Source organism: Parus major, chromosome 15, assembly GCF_001522545.3.
Source record: "Parus major isolate Abel chromosome 15, Parus_major1.1, whole genome shotgun sequence".
In the NCBI taxonomy this organism is placed as follows: domain Eukaryota; kingdom Metazoa; phylum Chordata; class Aves; order Passeriformes; family Paridae; genus Parus; species Parus major.
The window spans coordinates 11,501,280-11,528,216 of NC_031784.1; the positions used below are offsets into that span (position 1 = coordinate 11,501,280).

General features: G+C 41.4%; 2 protein-coding genes across 4 annotated transcripts in view; both read right to left on the bottom strand.

Moving 5' to 3' along the window:
- The window catches only part of LOC107211595 (T-box-containing protein TBX6L), a 23,609-nt gene extending 17,691 nt beyond the window's left edge, over window positions 1–5,918 (bottom strand). The window contains exons 1-2 of the mRNA XM_015643773.3: window positions 5,801–5,918; window positions 5,104–5,242 (exon numbers count right to left, since the gene is read on the bottom strand). The gene's annotated coding sequence lies outside the window, so the exon portion shown is untranslated. The remainder of the gene's footprint in view (window positions 1–5,103; window positions 5,243–5,800) is intronic.
- A 7,870-nt stretch (window positions 5,919–13,788) lies between these two features.
- Window positions 13,789–26,937, bottom strand: part of CABIN1 (calcineurin binding protein 1) — a 105,080-nt gene continuing 91,931 nt past the window's right edge. For 2 of the 3 annotated variants that reach the window (XM_015643769.2, XM_015643768.2), the window contains exons 36-38: window positions 17,640–17,804; window positions 15,696–15,922; window positions 13,789–15,193 (exon numbers count right to left, since the gene is read on the bottom strand). In XM_015643769.2, coding sequence (XP_015499255.1) covers window positions 15,050–15,193; window positions 15,696–15,922; window positions 17,640–17,804 — 536 coding nt within the window. In that variant the 3' untranslated portion in view covers window positions 13,789–15,049. The remainder of the gene's footprint in view (window positions 15,194–15,695; window positions 15,923–17,639; window positions 17,805–26,937) is intronic. The other variant, XM_015643770.2, reaches the window with a different exon arrangement.

The window sequence follows — 26,937 nt, forward strand, 5'->3', positions numbered from 1 at the left end:
CCACACCTGGAGCTCCAGCCCTGCATCCTCCATCCCTCCCACACCTGGAGCTCCAGCCCTGCCTGGCAGCCACAAAAGATCAGCCCGAGAAAACAGGCAGCAAATTCCTCTGGCTTAACATCCATCTAGAAATACTTCTCTGTTTGTACACACGTGCACACACTCATCTGCAAAGAGAAGCATCGTGCAGATCTTCACAACTGCTGGCAGTTTATTTAACCATGAATTGAGACCAGACAAAAGCCCTGAGTGGAATGGATTCTGCTGAGCAGAAGCCCAGCAGGCAATACTGCAGCAATCTCTGTTAAAATGCTGATCTTTCCACAAAAAAAAGCAGCAGCTCAGACCCTGAAGGTTTTATCTAAACTTGGTGGACTTTCTAGACTGCTGATACACCATCATGGTACCTTGGTTTCCACAAAATATTATTTTGTTGGTGATCAAGCATTTGTAAAACCAGCAAACCAAACTCAATCAAGCAAATTATATTGTTTGGCAAAGACAGATCTCTTCTGTCATGAGGAAGTTTCATTCTTCACTGTTCATCACAGAAAGGTTCTAATCAAACCAGGAAATCAATAAACATCTATAATTCCTTATCAGAGGAACTACCTTCAAAGAGCAAATTAAAATTAAGATGTAAAGTGTTTGGAATTGAAAAATAAAAACTGCTGTGAACTCTACAGAGCTGCATAGAGCTCAGTTCCTCCAACATCACTATTGCCTCTGAAGAACTTTCTGAGGAAGTTAATTATCATTACCAGAAATCATGACAAGAGAACAATTAAACCATACACAGCAGAATTTGATTCGGAGCACTTACAATAAATCCCATTTCATTTCAAAAAGATTTTATTGCTGCCTGTTTCTTTTCCTTTTATAGTATTATTTATTATTTCTTTGAAAAAGAACTGTAAAAAAATTTTATAGCCATAGGATACATCCATCTCCCAGCTGCAAGGGAACTGAACACAGTCTGACCTGTAGAGTCTGAGCTGAGGTTTAGAGGATCTCCCAAAAATAAAATGAACACCAGGACAGATTCATGCAAGATGCTTTTTGAAAACTGATATGGGGCATTCTGATGCATCAGCAGCAGCAAAGCCTGAAGTCAGTAACAAAGCTGGAAATACATATGGATTATAAGCAGAAAGCCTTTGGATAAACTCTGAGCTGTACTTTTTCTCACCCAACTTGTTCATCACCTCACAGAAAAATGGTATTTGGGTCCATAATAACAATATCAGGTAAGAACCCTTCCACACCACTGATAACAGAGAAAAGCACCTGTCAGATTTCAAGGATTCCTCAGTGCTGGAATGAGGCTGCCATAAGTGCACATGAACTGACACAATCAGACACAGCTGTCGCTTCTCCTTGCACTCCCTCCTCTCTCCAGGTTTTTTTCCCTTCATTCTTCCCACAGTGAAATTTCTCCTGCCGGTTTTTGTCGCAGGCTGGGTCCAGAGTGCGGGCAGATCACAGCCCGGGGCTCCCTCCCCCTCCAGCAGATTGTCAAGTGTTTATGACCTGGCTCTTATGGCTCTAGAGGTGCTGAATGGCCTTTTCCCCCTCGAGTCTCAGCTCCTGATGGGCAGCTACAGACCAACTTTTAGCGGGTTTGCTCCGTAGTTGTGGATTTTATTGCCCAGTTTGTCTCTTCAGCTCACATTTGTAAGCTCCAGAGTAGATTTTTCCCTGGGTAACACTCTGCAGCTCAAAGAACTCCTCTTGTTTTTATTACATCCTTAGTGATTAAAGGGATATTTAAACCTCACAATGTTCCCTGCTGTGAATATAAAAGCCTAACATCATTTCGGATAGATGTGCTTAGAAAAATAAATTAAAAATTAGCCCTACTATATCGAACAAATGCTTCTAAGTGGTTAAGAACATCAAACACCTAAATGATTTAAATACATGGGATGCAATTCCTTGAGAAACCAAGGGATGACACATGGCTTTGTCCAGTCAGAACAGTTAAATACACAAATTTCCCTTGGAAGGAGGACAACAGAGGTGTGCAGTGAGTGCCTTATACTGCAAATACTGGATTTTATCTACTTAGGCAGAAGTGACTTAGATTTCTTCTCTCTAACTCTGCAAACACCAATGCACTTAATAGATGCCACTCTTAAAAACTCAAATTTGGCATTTGTGAGGTAAAACTGGTTTTAAATGACTGCCACTTCACAGCCTGACCTACACCTGCCAAACATAGATACAAATAATGCAATGGAAATTCAACAGAAATATTCATAAATTCTGCTCAGAAAAGTGCTGGGGAGTGTGCAGGAGGAAATCAAATCACCTTTGGGAGCAAGCCAAGCATTCCTGTGAGCACAGATGGGATGGTTATCAATACTGATGATGGTTACCAATACTGATGGTTACCAATACTGATGGTTACCAATACTGATGGTTATCAATACTGATGGTGGTTACCAATACTGATGATGGTTACCAATACTGGTGATGGTTATCAATACTGATGGTTACCAATACTGATGGTTATCAATACTGATGGTGGTTACCAATACTGATGGTGGTTACCAATACTGATGGTGGTTACCAATACTGATGGTTATCAATACTGATGGTTATCAGTACTGATGGTTATCAATACTGATGATGGTTACCAATACTGATGGTTATCAATACTGATGGTTATCAATACTGATGGTTATCAATACTGATGGTTATCAATACTGATGGTTACCAATACTGATGATGGTTACCAATACTGATGATGGTTACCAATACTGATGGTTATCAATACTGATGGTTACCAATACTGATGGTTATCAATACTGATGGTTATCAATACTGAGGTCACTGGGTTTGGCACTCTCCAAAGCTGCAGTTCCTGGTTGAAGTTTGTGCAGGAGCTGCTGCTGGCTCAGCTTTGGTGAGCTGAGCCTCAGATGGAGGTTTGGACTCACCACCAAGGCCTTCATTTGCCAACAACTCTGAGAGTCAGAGAGAAGCTGGCACACTTGGAGGCCTTGTGCTCTGCAGGACAGGAGTGGACAAGTTACAACAGCAGCTGGGGGGGCTGCTTTAGATTAGCAGAAACCTGCAGCAAAAATTTGAAATCTAAGCCCATACATGGTCCCCCAGTATGTCCTTCTGACTTCTTTGTTTTGTATTTCCTCTCCAGGATGGAACTACTCCTTCTCTTCCCTTTGCACCATAATCTGAAAAAGCTGTTGGGAATTGCTGAATTCTGGAATTCTTCACCCCAATTCCAGATTTTCCCCTAAGAGAAGTTCACTTTTGTTTTGAACAGTGAAGTTCAGCCATATCCACCAATAAAAATATGGTAATATTAAGGAGGTTCCCTTACAGAGGTGATTTCTAGGGTTTTCTGCACTAGGTGTGATTTCATTTCCTCGTTGAAAATATAACCATAAATATAACCAGAGGGTACATATGTGAAAATAGCACACAGCTGAGCAGGAAAGTGGCAGGGACTCTTTCTGGGAGCCTGCTGAAAAACAAACTGGCAAAACCACAAGTAATTCTTATCACCTCATTATCAAAGCTACTGGGGAACTGGAGGGAGACTGGATGAGGAGAACACCAGGAGAGATTAGAGGAGCTGGTTAAGGAAAGCTCCCATGATTGATGGCCCTGTTCACAAAGAAGAAATGAACATGTCTGCAGGGTGTAAACATACAGATGACAGAGGAAATAATATTCTACAAAGGGATATAATTATCTTCATTAGTTGGGATGAAAATGAGAGAGAAGCAATTTGACTATCCAGGAAAAAACACTGTGGCTGTGCAAGCCTGTTCTCAGAGGAACAGACAAAGTCCTTCCTGTATTAGGCTTTTAATGGCTTTTTGCACACACCAGTGCCACTGCAGAGAACAATTCTGCCTTCATGTGAGCAGTAAAGAAGGCTCTGGTGGATCTGCTCCTCTCTTATTCCTACAGTTCCTCAAATGAGCACTAAATGCAGTCAGGGCCATGTGAAGAAGGGAGGTTCTGCTGGCACAGGAAGAGGACAGAACCCAGGCTCACTGACACACTCTGGGTTACAGCACTGCACATCTCCCCTATCTCTACACATCACAAGTCACAAAAGAGCAGCTATCAGCTCCCAGGGGAGGTGTGACTGCAATAGAAACACCACTGACCTTGGGAGAGCACTCCTCTTGCACTCCAGGTCACAAGGAGGGGACAGGTGACAAGTTATGGAGCCACTGGGTTACATTTCCCACAAAGTGCCTTTGGGTGACAGTGGAGATACACAAAAGCCACCAGCCACTGTGTGAGAGCTGACAAAAGACTGATCCAGGGATGAGAGAAACATTTTCTCTGCAATTCTGAAGCACAAAGTTTATGAGCTGCTCTCTGGGTCTTCAGAGGGCTTCAAACAGCCCTCAAGGGAGAGAAAAGAACTTCAGGTTACACAACCATACCCACTCTGTTCCTTTAACTCCTGCACAGTGTTCTTGGCTCACCAAGTCATTTTCTGTGTTCTAACAAACTCCAGCCACAGGCAGCTCTTCCCTTTTTCCATCACAACTTCCTTTTCTATCCCTTGATAACCAAGAGCAGGCCAGAAACAGAACATTCCCTGTGCTGACAAGTCCTTTCCTTTGAGGAATCCAACCTAGGGCTGTTCTTGCAACAAACTGGGATGGACAATACCTCCCTCTCTTCTGTTTCAGCCCCTAATGTTCACAGAAGTGCCAGATTCAGCTCTGAAGTCCTTTTTACCAGAACTGACATAGCTCTGGTTGAGGCAGTGGGTATTTCTCATGGATTCTGGAGAGGAGTGTGTCCATCTTTGTCCAGTAAGGCCAACCTTGAGACTGACTTCCCACCCTTCAAAACCTGGGTTATGGTCTCTGATGAACAGAAATGCAGCAAACCCATCAACCCATTGTTTAAAGATGGCTTTAACCTTGCAGAGAAGTAAAACTCACATAGCAACAGTTATTTAGGAACAGAACTTGTCAGGTTCTGGTTTAGCACTTACTGCCTGAGTTTTTTCTTGCCTGAAGACAAATGAAAATATTCCTGCAGAAATACAGATCTTGTTCAATTTGCACCAGGATCAGTCAGAATAAAGGAAATCATCACTGTTACCTGCATGCCCTCCTGACCAGCTTTGGCTTCTGCAGTGCAGCTTCAGTGATTTTGTGACCCAAGGAGTTCCAACCTGCTTCTGTGCCACATCCTCATCAGTCAGCTCTGTCTGGCATTAGGTGAGACAGTGCCAACAAATCTGCAGTGGGATTATCACTGTCATTAAAATGTTTTCTGACAAGCCCAGCCTCACAACTTGTTTGCCATCCCCAAAGTTAAAACTGAAGCCTGCATCTTATTCAGCAACACACCAAGGCATTCAAGCCTCAGTCTGTTCCTGCTTGCAGAGATAAAAGTTGCATTAATGGATGAAGATAATACATGAGACAGTTATTCTTGAGCAAACTCTGCTCAAGCCAAAGGATCCTGTGTTTCCTGACAGCAGTTCTGCCCCAGCTTTTCCAGAAGGTTGCCTTCAGAAATGGAATTTCTTAAGAAAGCTGTCATTTAAATGCATTTACCAAACAGAGGACATCTTAAACCTCAATGTACTTATGCTCTCATTCCATGTTTAGCCAAACAGTGTTAGAGTTTTTCTTCAGCAAAAATAAAAGCAGCAGAATCAACCCTCCCCAATTCCAGCATCATTCTCCAGCAGGCAAAATGCTAAATCCACACCAGTGTTTTGGCAGTGAGGAAATATTCCCAAAACAACAGTATCACAGCAGTAATGTCTTCTGCTCTGGAAATGTGTTACCTTGATGTTTATATAGCCACAGGAGACCATTCAACAATGGCAATGTGTTAATTCCATTGACATTATCGCTCAAATTCAGTCACAGGGGCTGGCGAATTCTTTTTTTTACATGGCTCTTTCATCTAAAAGAGAATACAGCAGGACATAATGGATGGTTAGTAACATATTGTTAAATGGTTACAGGACACAGGAAATTTCAGCTGGGGAATGGGAAAAACTGAAAAATCCAAGTAAGTCTTAATTAGAACGGAGATTTGGTTTTGCTGCACTCACTGTGCCAATTTCTCAGCATTCAGACTTAAGGATTCTCCAAAAACACTGAGCATGTTCTACTCTTACATGAGCAGACAGTTTTTAGTCCTCTCCAGAACTCTGCTCATGGGAAGCTCTGAGTTACTTGGAGTTATTCACCATCACAAAAACCCAGCTAACTTTTTATGTTGCTCTCATTTAACTTAATGATGGGAGTGGTTCCTAGTGGATACTCATATTCAATCACTCAAGATGAAAAACCCTGTAGTTTTACCCTAAATTGGCTAGAAGATAAAATTATAAACAATTTATGACCTATAAAAATGTCCTAGCTGCAAATTCAGTGGCCATTAAGGGGAGGGGGGACAGTTTTGTACAAGTAGTTTCTATTTAACTGAGACAGAAAATGGAAGAAAAACTGAAAATCTCACCAGCTAGTGGGAAAGCTCTGAGGCAAAACAGTTCTTTTGACTTAAGATTTAACCAATAAATCAATGGTGTTATCATGAAATAGATACAGAGCCCAGGAAGAATGAGCCAGCTTCAAGTCCATCTTATTCCAAACCTATCACCAGTTCTGCTGCTATTGTTCTCAGAGTCACCAGGATTTCCTTGCTGGAGCAATACCAGGCACTGGGGGAGAAAAGCTGCTAAAGAAAATTATATTCCTAATAAACAGTGCCTCAGGGATCACAGGAAGAAGGTGCTGCTAAATAGAATTTACACCAGTTGTTCTGCAGAGTTCCTCTATATGCCATAGCCACCGTAATTTCAGGGAGAAGTAATCAGGGCTGAATTTTTTACCAGCAGAGATATTTCCACCTTTCCTTGGCCTTTTGCATTTTTCTGTGGTTAACTGTGAACTTTTGAGTTTGCATGTAGTAAAGAAGTCAAGTCTGTTTATTTTAAAGCAGCTGATTTCCATGGAAACTTTAGTTGTAGAAATCCTTTATGTCACTGAAGAAACTGTACACATCATAGGCCTAGGGTGACACAACCTGAGGCTGCTCTTTGCTGTCTTCACTGAAATTAAGAGGAGCTAATTTATGTTTTGGTACCTTGCTGAATCAGGCACATCTTTAAGAAGAAAGATTGTCCTCCTCCTCTTTCCCTCTGCACTTGGAAATAACATTTCCACATTTTCATATTCTTTCCAGGTACTTTTCCAGAGGTGTTGATGGTACCAGGTAACAGACACTGCTGTTGTAACTGGAACACCACCACACCCCCAGCCTGGACATTTCCACATCCTGGGTATTTCTGAGTTTCACTGACATTGCAACACGTTCACCTTATTAAAAAATAAAATGCAGCAGGAGTTTTTAATTTAAGCACTGATATTTACTCTCACACTTGAATCAAATTCTCTGTTATCTGAACGTGAAGGCCCCAGTTTGGAGGGTGACACCTGCAGAGCAGCAGCTGAATTAATGCAGAGTTGTTAAGGCCCTTGTGTCTGGCTCTCAACAGCTGCCAATACACGTCCAGAGGCTCAGCCAGGCCAGGCAGCTGCACTGGGACATCTCCTGTGGCAAGGGGGAGGCAGTGCAAGACATGGAGGGATTAAAGCAGCCCCCAGGCTTTCTAGCAATCCTGCACTGCTTCCTCATCCTTCTTACACTGAGGAAAACAGCTCTACTAACAACTCCCAAGGAGTACAGGCCTGGTGAAGTGTGGCAGTGTAGGAGAATCCTTGTGCAGGTCACTGGAAAATCCATTTCCGAGGCAGTGAAGGTGTCCTGGTGCCTCCTGGCTCGTGCCAGGGAATGCCCTTGGCTCCCCTGGCTGCTGCAGCAGCACCCACATCTGCCCTGCCCCACGAAAATGTGAGCCCTGCCTGGACACCAGCAGCTGCTTCTGGCAGGATCCAAAGGCTTCCTCAGCTTGCAGAGCAGTGGGATCACAGACCAGCTCATCAACATCCTCTGCATTTCCCTCTGCTGAGATCCTTTACAATGTGCAATCCCAAGCTGTTATTACGTTCCAAGCGAGCCAAAGTGAAAAATCACCTTGTACCACTGCTGCTTGCTGTGAGGAAACACGTCAGGCTCTTTGTTTTGCTCCCAGGAAAGCACATTTACTTATTAAGTGTAGGAAGCATTTCCAGCAGGGTGTCTATGGGGAGAGCCATGACAGAAGTTATTTGTTTGAACTTGTGCTGCTTACTTGAGGGCACAGCATTGCAAATTGATGTTGTAAGCTCAGAACTTCCACTATGAATTTCTAAAGTTGATTTTATTTTCCCTAACCCACTCAAACCTAATGGAGATCTAAATTATAGCCAAGACATTCCTAAGTGAGGAATTTCTAAATTCAAACTGCTTTCTGACATGCACTCAGCATGGTGAGTTTCTTGGTGAGTATGTTGGCTCAATTAACAAGTTAAGCAATTCTTTGAGCATCTAGTGCCATCTTTTAAGGAGAAAATTATCACTGCAATCTTACTGAAAGAGCTGCATTTTATATATATCCATGCATTTAGAAGAGAAAATGTAACTCTTCATACACATTAGGGTGTAATTTAATGTAACTCTTCGTACACATTAGGGTGTAATTTAAGGAAATGAAATCTCTGGTGTGACTTAAATTACAAGGAATCAAAGAACTCTTCTGAGTATGAAGCTTTTCTGCTCATACAACATCCTTTACTAATTATTACTGAACAGTATGTGTTCAGTGCTATATTAGATCATAGTTCATGCAATGTATATTGCAAATAAAAAACTGAGTTGCAGATTATTCCTTGTGCACAGCCCTCTGTATCTGTCAGACACCTCAGAGGAACAAAAATGAAAGGAATGTGAATATAGAGGCAGGTTCTTAGGCTAACTGTGGATATATGTAATAATTCAGCATTCTCACAGGAAGCACTGTTCCTGAAATACCTTTGCCCTGGTACACGGCCTTTCACTTGAAGTTATTATATCTCTCAGCTAAAACTAAATTAATACCATTCCAATGTGGTTCTCATATGCTTATACCATATATGAACTTGGTTTATATTCCATTTATACTGGAATTCACTGTTGTCTGCAAGGTCTCTGAAAGAGATGGGAGAGAAAAAATAGGCTTGGAAATAAAACTTGAGAGGGGGATATCTATGTCTAATCTGAGAGCAAAGACTACTTTTTACCATATATGTTGACTTGGCTTTACATAGGCAGTTTCCTTCAGTAAGACAATGCACTTAGAGAGACATTGCAGAGTGCTCCTCCCACTGGGATTATATAAAGGAATGTTTTTCCACCAGCCACAGACACAACCATTTAATTGCGCAGATAAATCTTACACGCAGGCAGAAGTGTGATTTTACTTTTCCCCTTGGGAGAAGTGATTTGGTTTTTCTGATTCTGCAGTCAGAGCATGGCCTCAGCTCCACATCCCTGCTCCCCTTCCCGAGCTGCCAGATGGCTGCAGGACCTGATCTCACCTCGGGGCTGCTCCAGATAACAGACATTGTCTTACAAGATTTTATCCAGGCTTGAACACTATGTTTTTCTTTCCCTCTCATACACATTTTTATCCCTGATTAGAACTTGACTTGAACAGTTGTGTGTTTGTCACTGGCTCAGCTATGCCAGCACAATCCCCATGCCACTGCCATGAGCCAGGGCATTAATTGGGGTTCACACTGATGAAGCTGAACACATAATTTGACTAATAATCACACAAGACTGACTGTCAACAGATACCCAAGACACCCCAGTGCTGCACATCATGAAAATGGAAACACCCAGGGGGCTTCCTATGGGGGAATTAAGGAGGAAAAAAAAAGGGAGAAACAGTCATGGGGCAGATTTTGTGTGTAAAGCAAGTATATAGTGGATCTGTTTTCCTGCCAAGTATCAATATTAATGGTGACAAAGCAAGCTCTTGTTTTTGTTGCCATGGTCAGGGACACAATCCTGTAACAGCCCATGAGGATTCTCATTCCCTCTGCCTCCAGTCAGACCATACATTATGCAAAGGACATATGGCACAGTAGCAGAAAGCCCTTAGAACTCAAAACCAGCAATGCACTGCAAGTCTCAGCAGTTTCAAGATAAATCCTGGACATCCATTTAGGGTGGGGGTTGCTCTCCCTCCCCTTTTTTCCCCCTCCCTTCCCTCCTCTGTCCTAGGGCCCCCTCTAGTGCTCCTGGAGCAGGCAGTGTGGCTGCCAGGGGAGTGGGACAGCCCTGTGCACCCCCAGCCAGCAGACACCTGCACAAAGCTCCTGCTGAGGCCACTGAGCCCAAAGACAGCTCTGAGGGCTGGACCAGAGGCTCTGGAGTTGGCTAAACAAGCACTTGCTGATGGGTGTCATCAGCACAGATGCATTAAACCAACAGCAGCAGGAAAAATATGTCTACCCAGGGAGATGCACCTTTCATCCCTGCTGATTACCTGGGATTCTGTAGGCATTAATGTGAAAGAGCCATTTGAGTGAAGGTAAATCATCCTCCAGAAGCCAACAAACCCAGATGTTTGCCCTCTGCAATCCCACCTGTTCCACCATGCCCTGCAAGGACAGCTGAGTCCCACAAAGGCATAACTTGGGCTAGTTCAGCCTAACTAACCCTGAGGTTACTCTAAAACCCATAAACAACATCACAATTTAGCATTAGTGGATCCCTGGTCATTAACTGGAAGGGAAACATGCCAATTAACACTCAGCCTACATTCAACCTCTTACCATCATCTTCAAATGCAAGAGCAAAGCCTCTTCCTCCCAGCTTTCCATGACTAAGAGGCCACAGAATTTATGTCTGCTGTGCTTTTTTATTTTTCATGTGCATCTCAACTCATTTACCTGTCATCCAGAGCCCTAAAAAGCACCTGCAGGAGCAGAAATGAGCTGTACTCAGTGTGTAACTGTCCACACAGGCTACACCACAGATGCTTCACCCTCTCTGGAATTCCCAATTCAATGCTGTGCTTTTTGCAGTGCTGCCATCCCACCCTCAGTGGGAAGACTTTGTCTGTTCTCACCTGGCCTCTCTGTTTCCTCCAGACCATTTTGTCTCCTATCAGCTTCAGTTGCTGTTGTGCCTTCCTCATCTTTTCCTGGTCCCTTTCTCCCTGACCATATGGTGTTTATTTTGGCTGCAAAAGACATTAATTTCATTATTCATGAGAAATCTCACTCCAATTAAGAAAAAAAAAACAACAACCAAGAGACAACAACTGACAAACCCTAGCACATAATAAAATTAAGGAGGTACTTGGTATCTTCCTTGATCTGCTATTTTGGTTGTGGAAGGAAACATTATTAGCTTTTGAAAAAAATGCTACAGCATTTGTCAGACAGTGGGCAGAAGCCACTAATGACAGCTGTGCTCAACAAAATTAATTCTTAGTAAAACACTAGCTTTTGCCTGAGAGAGATGAATTCTCAATGGTCTTAACTACACATGGATTACATAATCCCTGTGCCAGGAAATGAAATTGCAAACAGCCAAACCCCAGTACTATATATCTTAAAAATACTTCCACCTTAATAGTGAAAAACATCTGTGTGCAAAGACAGTGCCCAGTAACAGCACAGAAAGGATATCAACTCTCCACAGATTATTCTCCACAGCCAATTCAAAATAATTCCTTTTTCCATCTCCTTTGGAACAAAAATGGTTTTGCTATTTGCCTGAAAGTCTTAACAGTCTGGCTTTTCAGTAGCCAAAAAGGATTTGGTTCTTAATCAATTACTGTCAAGGGAAAAGAAAAAAAACCAAAGGGAGCAAGGCTCACCCCACTTGGTCACAGACCTCACCTTTTTTTAAACCAAAACCAACATGCTCCAGCAGCTGCCATTTATTTGTGTGGCACATCAGAGAGACACCTGGGAGCAGAGATTCCAGAATGGTTACCCAGTAAACCCTGAATGCAGATGTAGTGTTTACATTTCATCTGCAGCTTGGTGAGCTGGATCTTGCCTAAGCTTGAATTTCAAGCTCTTAGCACCAGGATTAGACCAAAATAAAAGAATCAACTTCAAGTCATGGCTAACTGCAGTTTTACTACAATACTTCTTCTGGGTAATTCCACAGGATGACATGGCCAAGCTTCATGAGATGTGGTACTGAGTGAATACCTCTGTTTGTCAGGATTTGAAGTTCTTGCTCCAAGTACCTTTAGGGATGGTTCTTCAGATAAAAATCCTTATCTCTGAGCACCCAGGGACCTTGGCACCCTCCTCACTGCAGAATGTGGCTCCTTCAACTGAAGAACTACATCAGCTGTACTTACAGAGAGGAGATTTCACACATGGGGAAGAAGAAGAAAGGCTCCTTCAGTGCAGCAGTACCACCCTGGTGGAAGAAGGCTCACAGCTGAGAACCCATGGTATTTAGTCAACAGCAGAAGGGCAGGACTGGAGGGAGGTGGCCTGTATAGTTCAGTCTCAGTAATTCCTTGAGCTTGAGAAAAAGTCCTTGAGCTACTCAAGAGCATAAAGGGAATAAAAAAAAATCAGATTTAAAAAAAAAAAAGAAAAACCAGGTAAGAGAATTCAGTATTGGACAAAATAAGTTGTACAGTTGAGTAGTTTGAAGGTTTAAATGAGTTTAGAGCAGATCAGCAAATGCAGCTCTTGTTGCTGGCAGGAACATGTGTATGTACTACCTTACTGTTCTAGCTTTTCTAAACCAGCAAAATTTTAAATCTTTCTCAAAAAGCAGGACTAGAATTCAAAAGAAAGCTCGAGACCAGCATTTTAGGATGTCTGGAAAAAAAAATCCAGACATCCTATTGCCAAGGAATCCTTAAAAATAATAAAGGAAAACCAACAATTTCCAGTGATCACATTCAATGAGAAAATCAAATGCTTTATACATCAAACCCAATCTAAAGTGTGTATCTAAAAAATTAAATGTGATCTTTAAGTTAGCAATACAATTAAGAACACACATTAGCCAACCAGTCTGTGTGTTCCATTTGGGTGAAAAAGCCCCTTTCAGAACTACACCCTCCCCTTTCAATTTCTCACAAACAGCTGATTTATTTCATTCTGTGCTTTCTTCTAAAAAAAATCCTGCTTACCTGCACCTTCCTCAGCCTTTTACCTGTCAGTGACCACACAGTATGCTGCACACTGCATTCACAATAACCTACAGCAAATCAGAGTAAACACTGAAAACATTTTACTATTGAAAACACTTGTTTGCTTTTACCATCAGCTGCCTCATCTTTTCTACATCAACTGCACCCACCTCACCTGTCACTTGTAGTAAGTGAACAAGTTACACAAACAGTTGCTAACACATCCAAAATGGATATGCTCACTTCCTTGTAAAACACATTTTCTTCAAAACAAAACTCCCAGAACTTGAGAACAACCTTGCAATACAAAGTTTGCTGCAGTTTCTTTTTATCCCCAGTCCATTTATGATTCTTAGCAATGAGATCAATCACTGTAATAATGGATCAAGTGCACATTTGTACAGACAAATATTCTGTGTAATCCTGTTCCCCATGTGGTGTCTCCTCCCTTATGTTGCTCATCAGCTTTCAAAGACACAAAGATGGGTGAAAAAGAATTCTCAGTGGGGAACTGAACCCATTGCAGGCAGCTTTGGTAACACTGGGTTCTGGGTCACACACACTAAACCCACCCCAAGAGCTCTGGCAGTCCTCAGAAAATAAAGGGGCTCCCATCAAGTCCCCCCAAGCCCTTTTTTGTGACCAGGAAAATAAAAGAGGAGCAGTGCTCTTTCCAGAACCACAGCACCTTGTGCCCTCTCAAACAAACAGAGACAACACTGCATTTCAACTTTATTAGAAAAGAAACCCAAAAGTTTATACAAAGCTCTGCATTTTACAGAAAACCAACCCCCCAAACACAAAGAAATCCGACATTGCAAGCTGTATGCATTTTCTGTTTTCATATACAGACATATATATATGTACATACACATATATATATGTGTGTGGGTGCACACGGGTGTATATATAGTGTGTGACGTATTTTTTTTTTTGCATGGTTTGCATTCATTATTTTACAAAGTTAACATTCAGTAGAAAAAAAAAAAAAAGGATTTTTGTTACCATTATTTTCTCATATAAATAACTGTGAGCAGTCCCTCTGCAGATAGATAAAAAACACCTTTTCGTGTCATTCTGTAAAAAACAGACATTACTGAAATGGTACTGAAATCTTTCAAGATTTTTTTTTCAATACCACCATAAAAATATCATCTAGCCCCCAATTCAAAATGCTTGTCCAAGGCATTAGAAGAGAAAGGACTGTAAGACAATTCAGGAAAGATCAGTTCTTTAAGCCAACATTCAGGTAGATAAATTTTGCTGGACCTCATACATTGGTGAAATGAGCACAAACAGGAGACCACCCTCTCTGTCTGCCTGGAAAAGCTGGTTCTTTTGTCTGTTTGAAAGAGTCAAATTCCAGCAAAGCACCCAGCAGTGTGAAGGAGCTGACAGACTCTCAGCTCACCCTCCTTGCCCTATGACAAAGCCACAGACTTTCTCGATGCAATTAAAATCTCTACCAGCTCAGCAAATTTTTCCTACTCCATTCACCTTAAAAGGAGCTGTTGGATTAATCATGGCATGGTTAGACAGACATCAGGTCGCTGAATTACTGGGAGAAAAACTTAGCTAGAGAGGGAAAATACAAGACAACTAAAAGGAAGAAAACACTACAGAAAAGAGTAACTCCCAAGGCTCTGGTTTGGAGAAGCAGGAAGAGTAGAGAGATATGAATTGCAGCTCAAAACATCCTTGTGTTTACTGAAGTTCCTGGTGACAGTGTGATCCAGATTAACCAACTGCCTGGTAAACAATCAATCATTTCATTCCTTCTGTCAAGCACCACGGTGGGGAGAATGGCGAAGAGTCTGAAGGCAATACAAGTGGTTGTGGTGATAACAAAGGTAATGAAAGTGAAGAACACAATGATGCCAATTAAATGGAGTAATGCCAATGAAGATGTTTCAACTTCCAGAGATGCTGGCAACAAGAAGAATGGTTATGTGGTTGGTGTTGATGATGGCCAGAATTCATTCATATGTCCATGTAGTCATCATCTTCATCAGTATCACTTTCCAGTGAGGACTCCTGGCTTGAGGTCTCTAAGATTTCCAAAGCTGGCTGACAAAGGCTCTCCTTCTTTACATTCGCTGCAGACTGAGCAGACAAAATAGCAGACTGATCCCAAAAAGAGAGAGAGAGAATATATTGCTAAATAGTCAGGATAAACCCATGATCACAGGGACAAAAGCCCATTGGTTGCTATTCCTTCACATTCAGTAACTGTCTTGTGCTGATAAAAGATGTCATCCTAATGTAAAACAACATAACATTTACTAGCAGGCTTCCCCACAGTTAATGTTCTGGTAGCTTCCACTAATCTAAGAACTGCAATGGCTGCAGCACTAGGTCACTCAGCCATTCTTGTCATTTTTTCCAAATCCCTCAGAAAAGGGATAGGGACTAGAATAGCTCTGATTTCACCCACAGCCAGGACTTCACCAGTCCTTTAAGAACTGGCTCCTGCTGGTAACAGCTCACACCTCCTGCCACTTCTTCTCTACCTCCAGTTATGAACTGGGGACATGAACTGTTGCTTCTTTCATACAAGTATTTTATTGAGGGGAGAATTAAGATAAAAAAACAATAATCTAAAAAATTACTGTTTCCCTTTTATTACCTTTAATTTTTGCTTGGTCTCTTCTGAAATGCTGCCCTTTGGAGAAAGGAGGGTGGGAGTGGGTGGAGTGACAGTGATCTCAGGTGGAAATTTGGTGACAGATGAAGGTATGAAAAGCTTTGGCATGTTGGGCAGAATGCGAGTTTTTACTCGGGTGCCATCTGTCTTGTTCTGCTGACTTCCCAAAGTCTGTGAACTGGAGCTGAGTTCAGGCTTGGAACTGGAGGCTAAACAGAAACAGCAAGGAAAAAATATGTTAGGAAGTTATCTAGGATTTCAGATGTCAAAGAAGAGGGAAGAGCTCATTGTTAGATGTAAGGCTGGCTCTTTCTTTAAGCCTTGCAATAACCAAAGCTTAGAACCAGAGAAAAACAGATTGTATAATGACAACTGGAAACCAGCAGTAATTCAAAAGTATCTTACTGGATGGCAGAAACTCAACCTGACCAAGCACAAGTGGTAGTGTAGCACTGGCCATCTACAGCTACTACAACCACCATCTTCCCACTTGTGCCAGGTGAAATCATCTTTGCATTCTCTGTCTCTCCATTCTGCAACAAACAAACCTCTTCAGCTTTACTTAAGAGTCTTCATTTCTTCTACCACAACGTTGTCTCTTTAATTACTGAGAGAGCAACTCCCCAACAATTGAGAGCAAAAATATATGGTAACACTTGTCAGAATTTCCCCCTGACTCTGTTCAAATCCTGCCATAAACCCCTCCTTGGTGTGCTCATGGCTCCCACACTAGTTAGCAGCATTTCCACATCCCTCCCAAGTGTCTCAGCTTGGGGTCTCTACAGTGCAAACTTTCTCAGAGTGATTATTGATTACATCTCATAAGAAGGATCCAGCCCTTCCCTAGGTACTATCACATTACAAAATTATTTATACAGAATAATAACCAGTAGATGACAATGCTCTGATGTTAAAAGCTGAATATTTTGTTAAAAGAGATTTCTTACTAATAATGCTGCTTCACATGGAGCCAAAATTGTTTTTTAGAAGCTACATAAATGGAAACACCAGAGCCTTTCTCACTCTGGTAATAACAACAGGGGCTCATATACATTTTTTCAGATTCAGCATTGTCAAATCTGTCTCTGGCAGATATTGGGAACCAACATGGCCACTCACACAGCGAAATAAAATGCCAGTTTCCTCATGCTATCCTGAGAAACAGGCAGCAGTACAGCAAACTACTAAGGGATGTAAAATTGAATTGCATGTTTTCAACAGCACACAGGAATGTAAGAGCTGCCACAACAGATGAGGCATGGCTTTCCATCAAGGTCAGTGACCCATCTCCATGGGCAGCCAATCCTTCCAGACAGTAATCAGACACAGGATAATCTGCCTCTCACAAAGAAGGAAAAACAAGATACCCCAAACATGAATATCTAGACTATGCTTGCCTGCAATACCAGGTTTTACATTTTTTTTCAATTAAAACATCAACTACTTCTCTTGGGAAGAGGGCAGAGGAGGGACAGAACACAAACTGCTGTAATGCTGGTTTTTATGTTTACTCAGACTGAGTCAGTTTTGTGAAAAACCATTTCCTTCTGCTAAATATCGCAATAGTGTAACCCAAAGTGTTACCACACTGCCCCATGTAAGACTTCAATTAAAAGAAAAATTCTGCTTTAAAGGATGCACAAACTATATTGCATGAAAGCTGGTACTGGGGGTTTTTTATTTGACTTTGCTGCCATGGTATTTAGCATGCCAGACATGCAGCAAACAGAATCAGCACTAAGGGATGACAGGGCTCCTGCCCAGGAAGCTCGGGCACTGCAGGAACACATCTAAACTCGGGAATACTTGACTGGAAGGCAGGCAGAGAAAGTGAGGAATATCAATCCCAACTGTCCAACCAATCAGTGCCTGCAGACTCCCAGCTCACCCCATTTCAGAATTCTCTGAAGCACAGGAAGCTCCTACCTGGGGTACAAACATGTCCCGAGTTTGTGCTGGGCACGGGCTCCACTTGCCAGCAAACAGGCTCTGGCGATGGTGCGACAGTAGCCATTTTCATCTGCTGACAAAGCCGTGACTCCTGCTGCTGAAATCCAAGCCCCTCCAAAGGCACTTCAAGCTCTTCTTCCTCTTTAGTAATGAAATATAATTCACAGATTAAGAGACATCCTGATCTCTCTCCTAAGCCTCAATCCTTTGGCTGTCTAACCAACAGGTAGAAAAATCCTTTTAACCCTTGCTCTGTGTCTAAACCGTAACACGAGTGAGTGAAATTAAATATTGGCAAGTCAAGATGGCAAAAGCAACTTTTTCATACTTGGTGCCATCAATTCAAACTCTTAAAAAAAGGTAAATGTCATTTAAAAAGCGAAGGAAAAAAAATTTGAATCTGGAATTTTGTCATCTCTGCACATCTGCAAAAACACAAGAGAGCTGAGTATTTCCTTTGGAGCTGGGAGGGCTGGGAGGAAAAGCTGCCACGTGCAGAGCAAAATCCATCACCCTGAATGAAGGGCCAGCTGTGATCCATGGGTCCCTCTCTGATCCCCAGGCACAGGTACCTGCTGCACTGAGCACAGCTCACTGCTAAGGGAGACTCATCACTGGGAATGTTGAATAACAGGGCCAAATCCATTTCTTGTGAAACCAGTATCAAGTGACACTCAATGCCCACTCTCCACTGACATGTCCACTGTACCTCTCTAGACACATTAGCCTGAAATTCCCACCTTTTGCTAGTCCAGAACCTGGATGTTTATAACTCAGCATCCATGTGTGTGTACAGTCTTGTTATCACACAGCAGATGTACCTGCCTTTCAATTAATGCAACGTTAAACCAGCTTTCTTCCACCCTGAGCTGCATGTTGTACATAACAGGAGTCATTTTCAGTCAACTATTGAGAGCTGTCAGGGCCCTTTCAAGCAAACAGACAAGCTCTTACTCTTAAAAATGAAGAGATTCTTTAAAAACAAAGGACTGCCTAGTCTAATTTGAGTCACCTCATATTTCCACAGGCTAAGGTGTGCACAGGCAGTTACCATGGACCAGCACATGCAGTGGATATTCAGAGTCTCACTTGCTCTAAAATTCTTTGTATGTCAATGCTCTAAATTAATTTGGGATTTTGACCATGCAATGTCTTAAAAAGGAATACATATTTTAACTTTTCCTCATTGGAAAACTGCTCCCACCCCCTCAAGTGTTGAAAACACTTCTCCATCTCCACCAATATAGAGAAGATCTTGGAATTTACCATGGTAATATTCTCCTGTACAAGAGTTCCCCTTGCAGAAACTGTTTCAGAAAACATCACAGCTTAACAGTCTGATCTACGCAGTTTGAAAGATGCAACTTTTTTACAGTTATCATTTCTATGGTTCTTGTATGAAAAAAGCTTAGGAAAGCAGGCTGTTCTTTCATCCACTAATTTTCATAGGTACAAAAAAAGCCCCATCATCTAGACTTGTAGCTAAAATCTCATATAAGCCTTAGGATAAATGAGATTGCTCGTAGGAAAGTGTCCAATAGCTCCCAAAAAGGAAAGGTCATCCACTACAGCACAGTTCACATGCAGCTCCTGTTCTGAGATGTTCCACTCACTATCAAGCACAAAATGGAACAGTCTAATGCAGATGAATGTAGTCCTCATTCTCAGCACTTTCTTGCATATTTCTCTCTGGATACTTCAAAATACAGCACTGGAACAGGAAAATAATTCTTGCATCTGTACATGTATTAATAGACCAAATCAGCTGAGAAACACCGCAGAAGGAAGTGCTTAAGTGTAGGAATCTTGAGTAGGAAAATCCCAAAGCATTGTTTCCCTTGTGAAGAAGCAGAGGAGAGCTGAAGGATGCCAGCAGCTCCCAGGGGATTTAACCCCATGCTGCCAAAGGAGCCCCAGGCCAGCACATCCATCCCATGCCACTGACATCCCAGTTCCCATCCCAGTTCCCATCCCAGTTCCCATCCCAGTTCCCATCCCATCCCACACTGACACAGCTACAAGACACCTGAGCAATGACACCAGCCAACATTGCAACTGCATCTGAAGAAAAGCAATGTGAAAATGATGATGATGATGATTTCAGATTACTCCACAAGACAGAGGAGAAGTCAACTCATTTTTAACTCCAGCTCTCCAGAATCACCCTCTAAAGCAGCCAGGGTAAGTACTAACACAATCTTTCTTATTCACTTATTAACCCAGAATAAAAACCAGTAATTAACTTAGCAGGTACAAAACCATATACAAATAAACTGCAAATCCTGCAGCCTCAACTATACTGCTAACTGAGAGCAGTTTTGTATCTACTCTACTCCTTAACTATATTAGGGACTTGTTAGTTCACAATACAGAATAAGAGCTCTGATTTGCATTATTATTTAATGACAAAACTCTACTTCTTATGCTGATTATAATATTTGTTTAATTATACAAAATATCATTGCTTAAACTGATTTGCTGTACTTTATTTTAACTAAATTATGGCCCACTGACAAAAGCTCTTTTGAGCAGCTTAATTCTAGGAAGATGCTACAAAACTGGTATCAGTCTATGTTCTCAAGAGCAATCAGCATCCTCATATACATCTCCATCTTCCAGAATGTATTTTTTCAAGTTTTGAAGATGCAGTTTTACAGTGCAGTCAAATTAGATTTAAATTTGAATAAAATATCTGACAACAATTTTTTAATGTAGAAGTGAATGGAAATGAAAGGACAGGAGTCTGGCATGCTGTGTATTTCTATCACTGCACTTCTGGAAACAATATTTGTTAATATTCTCTTAGAATGTGCATTTCAGTACAATAGAAATCAAGAACCACTGTCTGTTAATCAATTCCTTGCTGTCAGAGATGTTCAATACAGTCACAGAATTCTATTCCCTGACTGGGTCATACACTTCATTCTTTCAGGACTGTGCAATTTTAATTTTTAAAAAAATTTAAATAGAAACAATGCCACTCAACCGACCAAGTTAAAAATAAAGTTAATACACAAAACATTTTTTATACTTCTTGAAAACAATAAGAATTGCTTGTTTCGATGTACATATCATAATTTAGACTTTAATATATTGCATAGATATTTGTTCTTTTTTCATTACAGACAAAAAGGTCAAAACAAGGAAGGACAATCAAGAAGACAGTTGGATCTCCTCATTATTTGTCTAAAACGGATTTCTGAAGAGAATATTTTAATATTTGTTTTGAGGAAGATGCTGCTAAAGCCTTGAACATAATGTCCTAGTTCTTCTAATAAAAACTTTCCCCAGGGAGGTGAAGACTCCACTAACTCGTGAGCCACAATATTCTGCACAAGTGCAAGAACAGCAGAATCTAAGTGCAGCACATTCTGAAGGTGCTCACAAGCTCAGCTTTAATATCAGTTAATAAATCTTTTGGTATTACCCAGTACCTGTACTGGCTTGACAGGTTTTCGAACATTAGCTCTACAAACCCAGTTTAAAATCAAACCAGATTCTGAAGATATAATATGCAAGAGCCACTTGTCCCCAGGCTGAGGATGGGGCAGGTACTGTACTCTGGAGACCCATTTAGCACTCTCACAACACAACACACACAAATTAAGCACACAGAGAAAAGCACAGATTTGCAATGCACGTCACTATTGATACTGAAAAGTTCCTCTCCAATCCAGCTCAATTACAAGTATTTTTTTTTAGCCTTCCCTTTCCCAACGACTGCCTAAATCCACATAAAATAGTACACGACACAGAAAGAGGGACATCATACCTTTCAACATCTCCCTGCTTTAGTGAGGAAGAAACAAGCTGACAACAATTCAATGCAACAACCTACTCCAGCTTTCCTCTCCAACCTCTTCCCACTTGTTGCCAGGGTAACCAGTGTTTGCAGATGCCTATAGCGGGCGCCTGGGTTCATGACTTCATCACAGTTAATATCCTCTATCCTCTCCCCAGCTCTTCATCCACAGAATGCACTCCATGCATTCAGCCACACACTATAAACACACAGATTATACAACCCTGCAACCGTTTTTATACTGAGACCGTTCACTTTGCTATTCTGATGTGCATAAAAATCAAAAATAACACTGGCAAAAATAAGCACTTGGCAATTTGTAGATGTGGAGAAAGTTTAAAAGCAGTACTACTGTAACCAGCAAGCAGCTGCTCTGGTCCCTCTGCACTGAATGCTTAATAATTTGATTTCATCATGCTGTCATGTATGAGGCATTAACATTAGTGTTATAAAACATTTTGTAAGGAGTTTCAAAAAATTCTTTAGTCATGCACCAAACCTCTTACATTACAACTGAAAGACAAGCCCAGAAAATGTGACTACCACCTGGAAAAAAACATTTTCCAGTACCTAACAGAAGCAGTTTCAAGTATTACAGCACAGATATGTTAAAAAATATAAGGCAACACAGTGCATGCACAAAGCAACACTTCATTATAGGAAAGAAGAGGGAGCCGAGCTTTGAACTCCAGGACAAAATATTAACATCATTTCAAAAGAAAATACAAGGAGAAGTGAACAGACAACAACCTCAAGTTCTTAAATAAAGCACTTGCACCACTTGTCTTCATCCCTCTGCAAAATACCTTCCCCAGCAGTTCCCTGTGCCAAGACAAAAAAACCTGAAAATACATCAGTAGGATTTACCTGAAAAAATACATCAGTAGCATTTACCTGAAAAAATACATCAGTAGCATTTACCTGAAAAAATACATCAGTAGCATTTACCTGAAAAAATACATCAGTAGGATTTAGCTGATTTGTACTGCCTTGCCTTCCAACCACTTCAAAAGAGTAAGGATTGAATTCTGTGTGCCTCCAGACTGTAGGAACACTTCTCTTCCCAGTCCCAGGAACAACTGGTTTACTCTGCACTAGTGGCCACCCACAGCACACACAATTGTTCACACAACTCATTTACTGTACAAGGCACACAATATTTTTTTCCACCCAATGGAAATAGTCTGATCCTTTGCTCCCTGACATAGTGGAGGAAGTATCTTACCTCATTTCCAAGGAATAATACTAATGTGAAAACAATTAATTTTCTCTATTCCATCTGCCAGTGTGTTGGGAATTAATACAGCTTTTTTCCCCACACAGCAGTTGCAAAGGCCATGGAAAGCCTGAATTTGAAGGAGCTCAGAGTTTCCTTATGAGCTGTGCTACTAAGTCAGCAGAAAGATTGCACTGGAGCACAGGCTGGCTCAGCTGAAGAGAGTTAAGGATGCTGAAACACAGAAACAACAGAGCCTTTAGCCATGAGGTACCACAGCACAGCAGGCAGTGAGGTTACCTAGCTCATCACAGGATGTGGCAGGTACACTTGGTGGCCTTGCTTTCTCTAAATTCATTCCAAATATCCTGCCGTGAAATTTACTTCTCAAAAGCACTGCCAAGTGCTTTTAGTGCATATAGCTGTAGAAAGAAGTATTTGACTTGAAATGCCAAATGCAGGAAATTACATTCAAAGCTGACACACAAAGTTAGATGCTAAAAATTAAGCATCAGAGTAATTCTGGAGGCGAAAAGCTGCAGAACACAAGTTCTATTGCCCCCTGAAATAAAAGAAATTCAAGCAGTCTGGTGAACAGAAGTTTGCAGTGCAATAGCACAGCCCAGTGCTATATTTATCACAAGGTCCTGAGCAGGGAGAGTGTACTGTACAATCAAATGAGACATACCCCAAAACTCTTCCTAATGCTGAGGTCAGCTGTCACAGAACATTAATGGGACTAAAATTTAAAACTGGGGTGGCTGCTTTCAAAGTGCTTCCTGGAAATAGTCCCTGGCTCATATTAACTCCCAGATCCCTCTAACAGCCATGCTGGGGCCAGTCTAACAGCAGAGACAGTGGAATTCCTGTGTCCAAGAACATTCCCTGCCACCACCAGCTGCCCTAGAGGTGCAGAAACCTGGAATGCACTCAGCTAAAGAAAAACCCTGAAGTTCAATCCTAACTTTCTCTTTTTTTTTAAAAAACATAACTTCAATTTAAAAAAGCAAACAATGGTTCTAGATCAAAAAGACTACAGTTTGATACTCTACTACATGAACTTTCAAATGGCATTATCAAAACACAGCTAATTGCTATTTGTTTAATATCTGATTCAGCAAGGACACATCATCTAGAGAGCATCACAGCAGCACCAGAGGACAGTCTCCTGCTTCTGAAATGTCTCTGAGTTACCTAACAAAAGCTGTAAGACCTTTCTTTCCTTTGCCATCAATATTTCACCCTCCTTTGCCCTGACAGCCAGCTAAGCACAAGGAAATTAGCAAAAGCAGCTGGCAGAAAAATCTCTTAAGTGAATGTAATGACACCCCACAATTTTCTAAGTACTTTGTAAGCAACACAATACCTGTGCAGAGGACTTATAACTACATCTCTCTTCAGTCTGCTTTTGTGCAGGAATATATGCAAATTTTATGCTGCTGACAGCAATCTGAAACTAGTGAAACTGAACCATATTGTAACCATACAGCATTGCTACCATGTTCCTCTACAAAAATCTCAAAAAAAAAGGTGTTTCAGTAGTGCAAGACATCCACAGGGCAATGACTCTGCAGGATTTTCAGGGAGATCTAAGAGTGCACAGGGCTAGAGAGCCTCCTGGAGCCCAGAGCTGCCCTGAGTGCACCAAACCCTGGCTCCAAACCATCACCTCACCAGACTCTGCCCTATTTGCTCTTACTGATCCAACACAGGGACATAGAAATTTTGACAGTTTTAATGTCAAAGGATTTTCTGCACTATACTGGATTGAGTAAATAAAACTTAAGGAATCTGAAATATAGCTATCAGAAATAGCCATGAAGTGTAGTGAAAAATTCTTCTGGAATGAGCTTGTTTCAACAGGAGGAAAATCAGCACACTTGTACAAAGGGAAGAGGAAGAGCCATGACTGACTGGTACTGTCTGAGCACTGCAAAAAGGAGTTAAAGAGTCATTCACAAACAGGAAACCCCTGCTGACATTCAGCAGACAAGTTGTTGTCGGAGTGCACCCATTGTGAAAAATAAAAAGCTGCAGGAAAAGCAGGGATCAGACAAGGGGAAGTGAGAATACCACTGCCAAGGAGGCTGAAGCAGAGAGAGATCAGAGAAAGCCCATGCAGAGCTCACTGGAGGAAGCCTGGCTGCTCCCCACTGATGATTCCTCAGTCACCAACACGTGGGCAGGAGCTTCCAGCCCAGGACAGCACCAATGGATAGCACAAAGTGCTTAAAGAAACTTAAAAGCACTTAAAGAAGAGGTTTTAAAGCCTAGGAGAAATCCAGCCTTGGGAAGAGAGGAAGACAGCTGTCAAAAACCAGAACAACACTGGAAACTGAGCAGAAAGTAGTGAAAGGAAGATGCACACACATGGCACAGGAAAACAGAGTAGAAGAATACATGCATTTAATGGGAAGCTTCATGCCAGGTAACTGCAATATATAGGTAGCTCACATGAAGCCACAGGTCCTTGGCCTGCCTGACTTTCTCTATTTCATCTTTTTTGAGTCCTCTGTTGAGAACAACTCTGTGCTCTACAGCACAATTTTGAATTCTACAGAGTAAACAAGGTGAGACACTGACTGCAGTTAAGAGGGTTGAATGTTACTACTTACAGTCACTTAAAAAGTACATGAAAATTGGAATTGAAATGCACAGTTAAAATAAGGCATGGCCAACAGGACCAGATACCTTTGTGTAATAAGAAAATTGTCAAAACACTGAACTACAGGCTCTTAAAATCTGTGTTTGCCTTTGGAAATTCATGACAAGCAAACCCAGAACCCACTGAGATCAGTAATGAGGTTAAGCTCAACTTTATGATGGCAAAGTACAATCTCCATTATTTCACTCAGAAACAGGAATTGTGGATGTCCACTGATGCCTGGGTATCTAGAAACTACAAGGAATCCAGGTGGGCCCTTGTGCCATGCACTGTTTTAATACAGAGATGCAGTCAGTGCAAAATGATGGTTTACATTCTCTGGAGTGATGCCTTAGGAAAACATTCAGTCTCCTCAGTCTTCTGAGAACCCCCCTCAACCTAAAGTCATGGATCAGTTGCTAAAATGAACTAAGTTGCAGACTTCTGCAAAAAGATGCTCCTTACACCTTAAATGTTCTCCTATGACTCCAGCACCCAGTTATCCTACAGGGTGAAATGTCACATTCCAACTCTACTGAATGTTACTGAATTCTTAAGACTTCCCACTTCAAAACACTCTTTAACTGCCTTTCAAGGATTCTGCAGTTGTCTTCACACACTTAAACAATTTAATTTCATTGCTCATCTTTCCATGAAACTGTCCTCAGTTGTATTTATTTCTTATGCTTCTGAAACTCTCAAAGTCCTACAGAGGTTGAATTGTATTTACACCTCTCCTTCCCTTCTTCTGCCCATTTTACAAACATCTGAAATTACAGCAGGAGATTCCCATGGCTTATGGAACACCACTTCCCTGCACAACACAAAGAATTGTCTTCCCTACCTTTGAATTTCTAAGTTTGGACAGCTTTATCATGACCTTGCTCTCATATTAAACTGCTTAGGCCTTAAATGGACAAAAAATTAATAGTGGGGAGTCTTCTACTTGAATTTTATATTCCAACTTGGTAAATAGCTGGTTTTAAGCAAAACACAGAACTTTAAATAATTCCAGGTATAAAAACCTCCTCTTAGTATCAGAACTCAAATGTGAATATTTTCCTGTTCATTCCTCATAAAAATCATTATTGCAATAAGGACAGTGAAGAAGGAAATGTCAAGATTTTCCAGCAATTTAGAGCCATGTAATACTGGAACAGTGTGACAGGCTGGAGGGAGTTTACCCTAATTGTCCTATTTTAGCTTCCCCAGAGAAATGTTAGGCAGAGTTAGGAAGTCTGAGAGTCCCAAGTACATTTATACCCAAAAAGTAGGAAGATGTCTTGCTGAAACTGCCACCATCATCCCTGTGCTGCTGGACTCCACCATGCTGCATTCTGTGCCAGTTAGTCATGCACTAGACACAATCTCAGGAAAATATTTACATCAGAAAAGAGTGCATAGCATCAACAATGCTTGGGGAAAAAAAATAATCTTTTTCCTGGGTGAAATCAGAGCAAACAAGAGCAGTTAATCCTCTCTGATGTGTAATACTTCCACATGAATATGTAGGTACAGGTAGAGGTGATGAGACAAAAAACTTGAAAACAGTTTACTCTAAAAATGGGAGGAGTTTTTACCCAAACAGAACTAATGGAAGGCAGATGAAAAA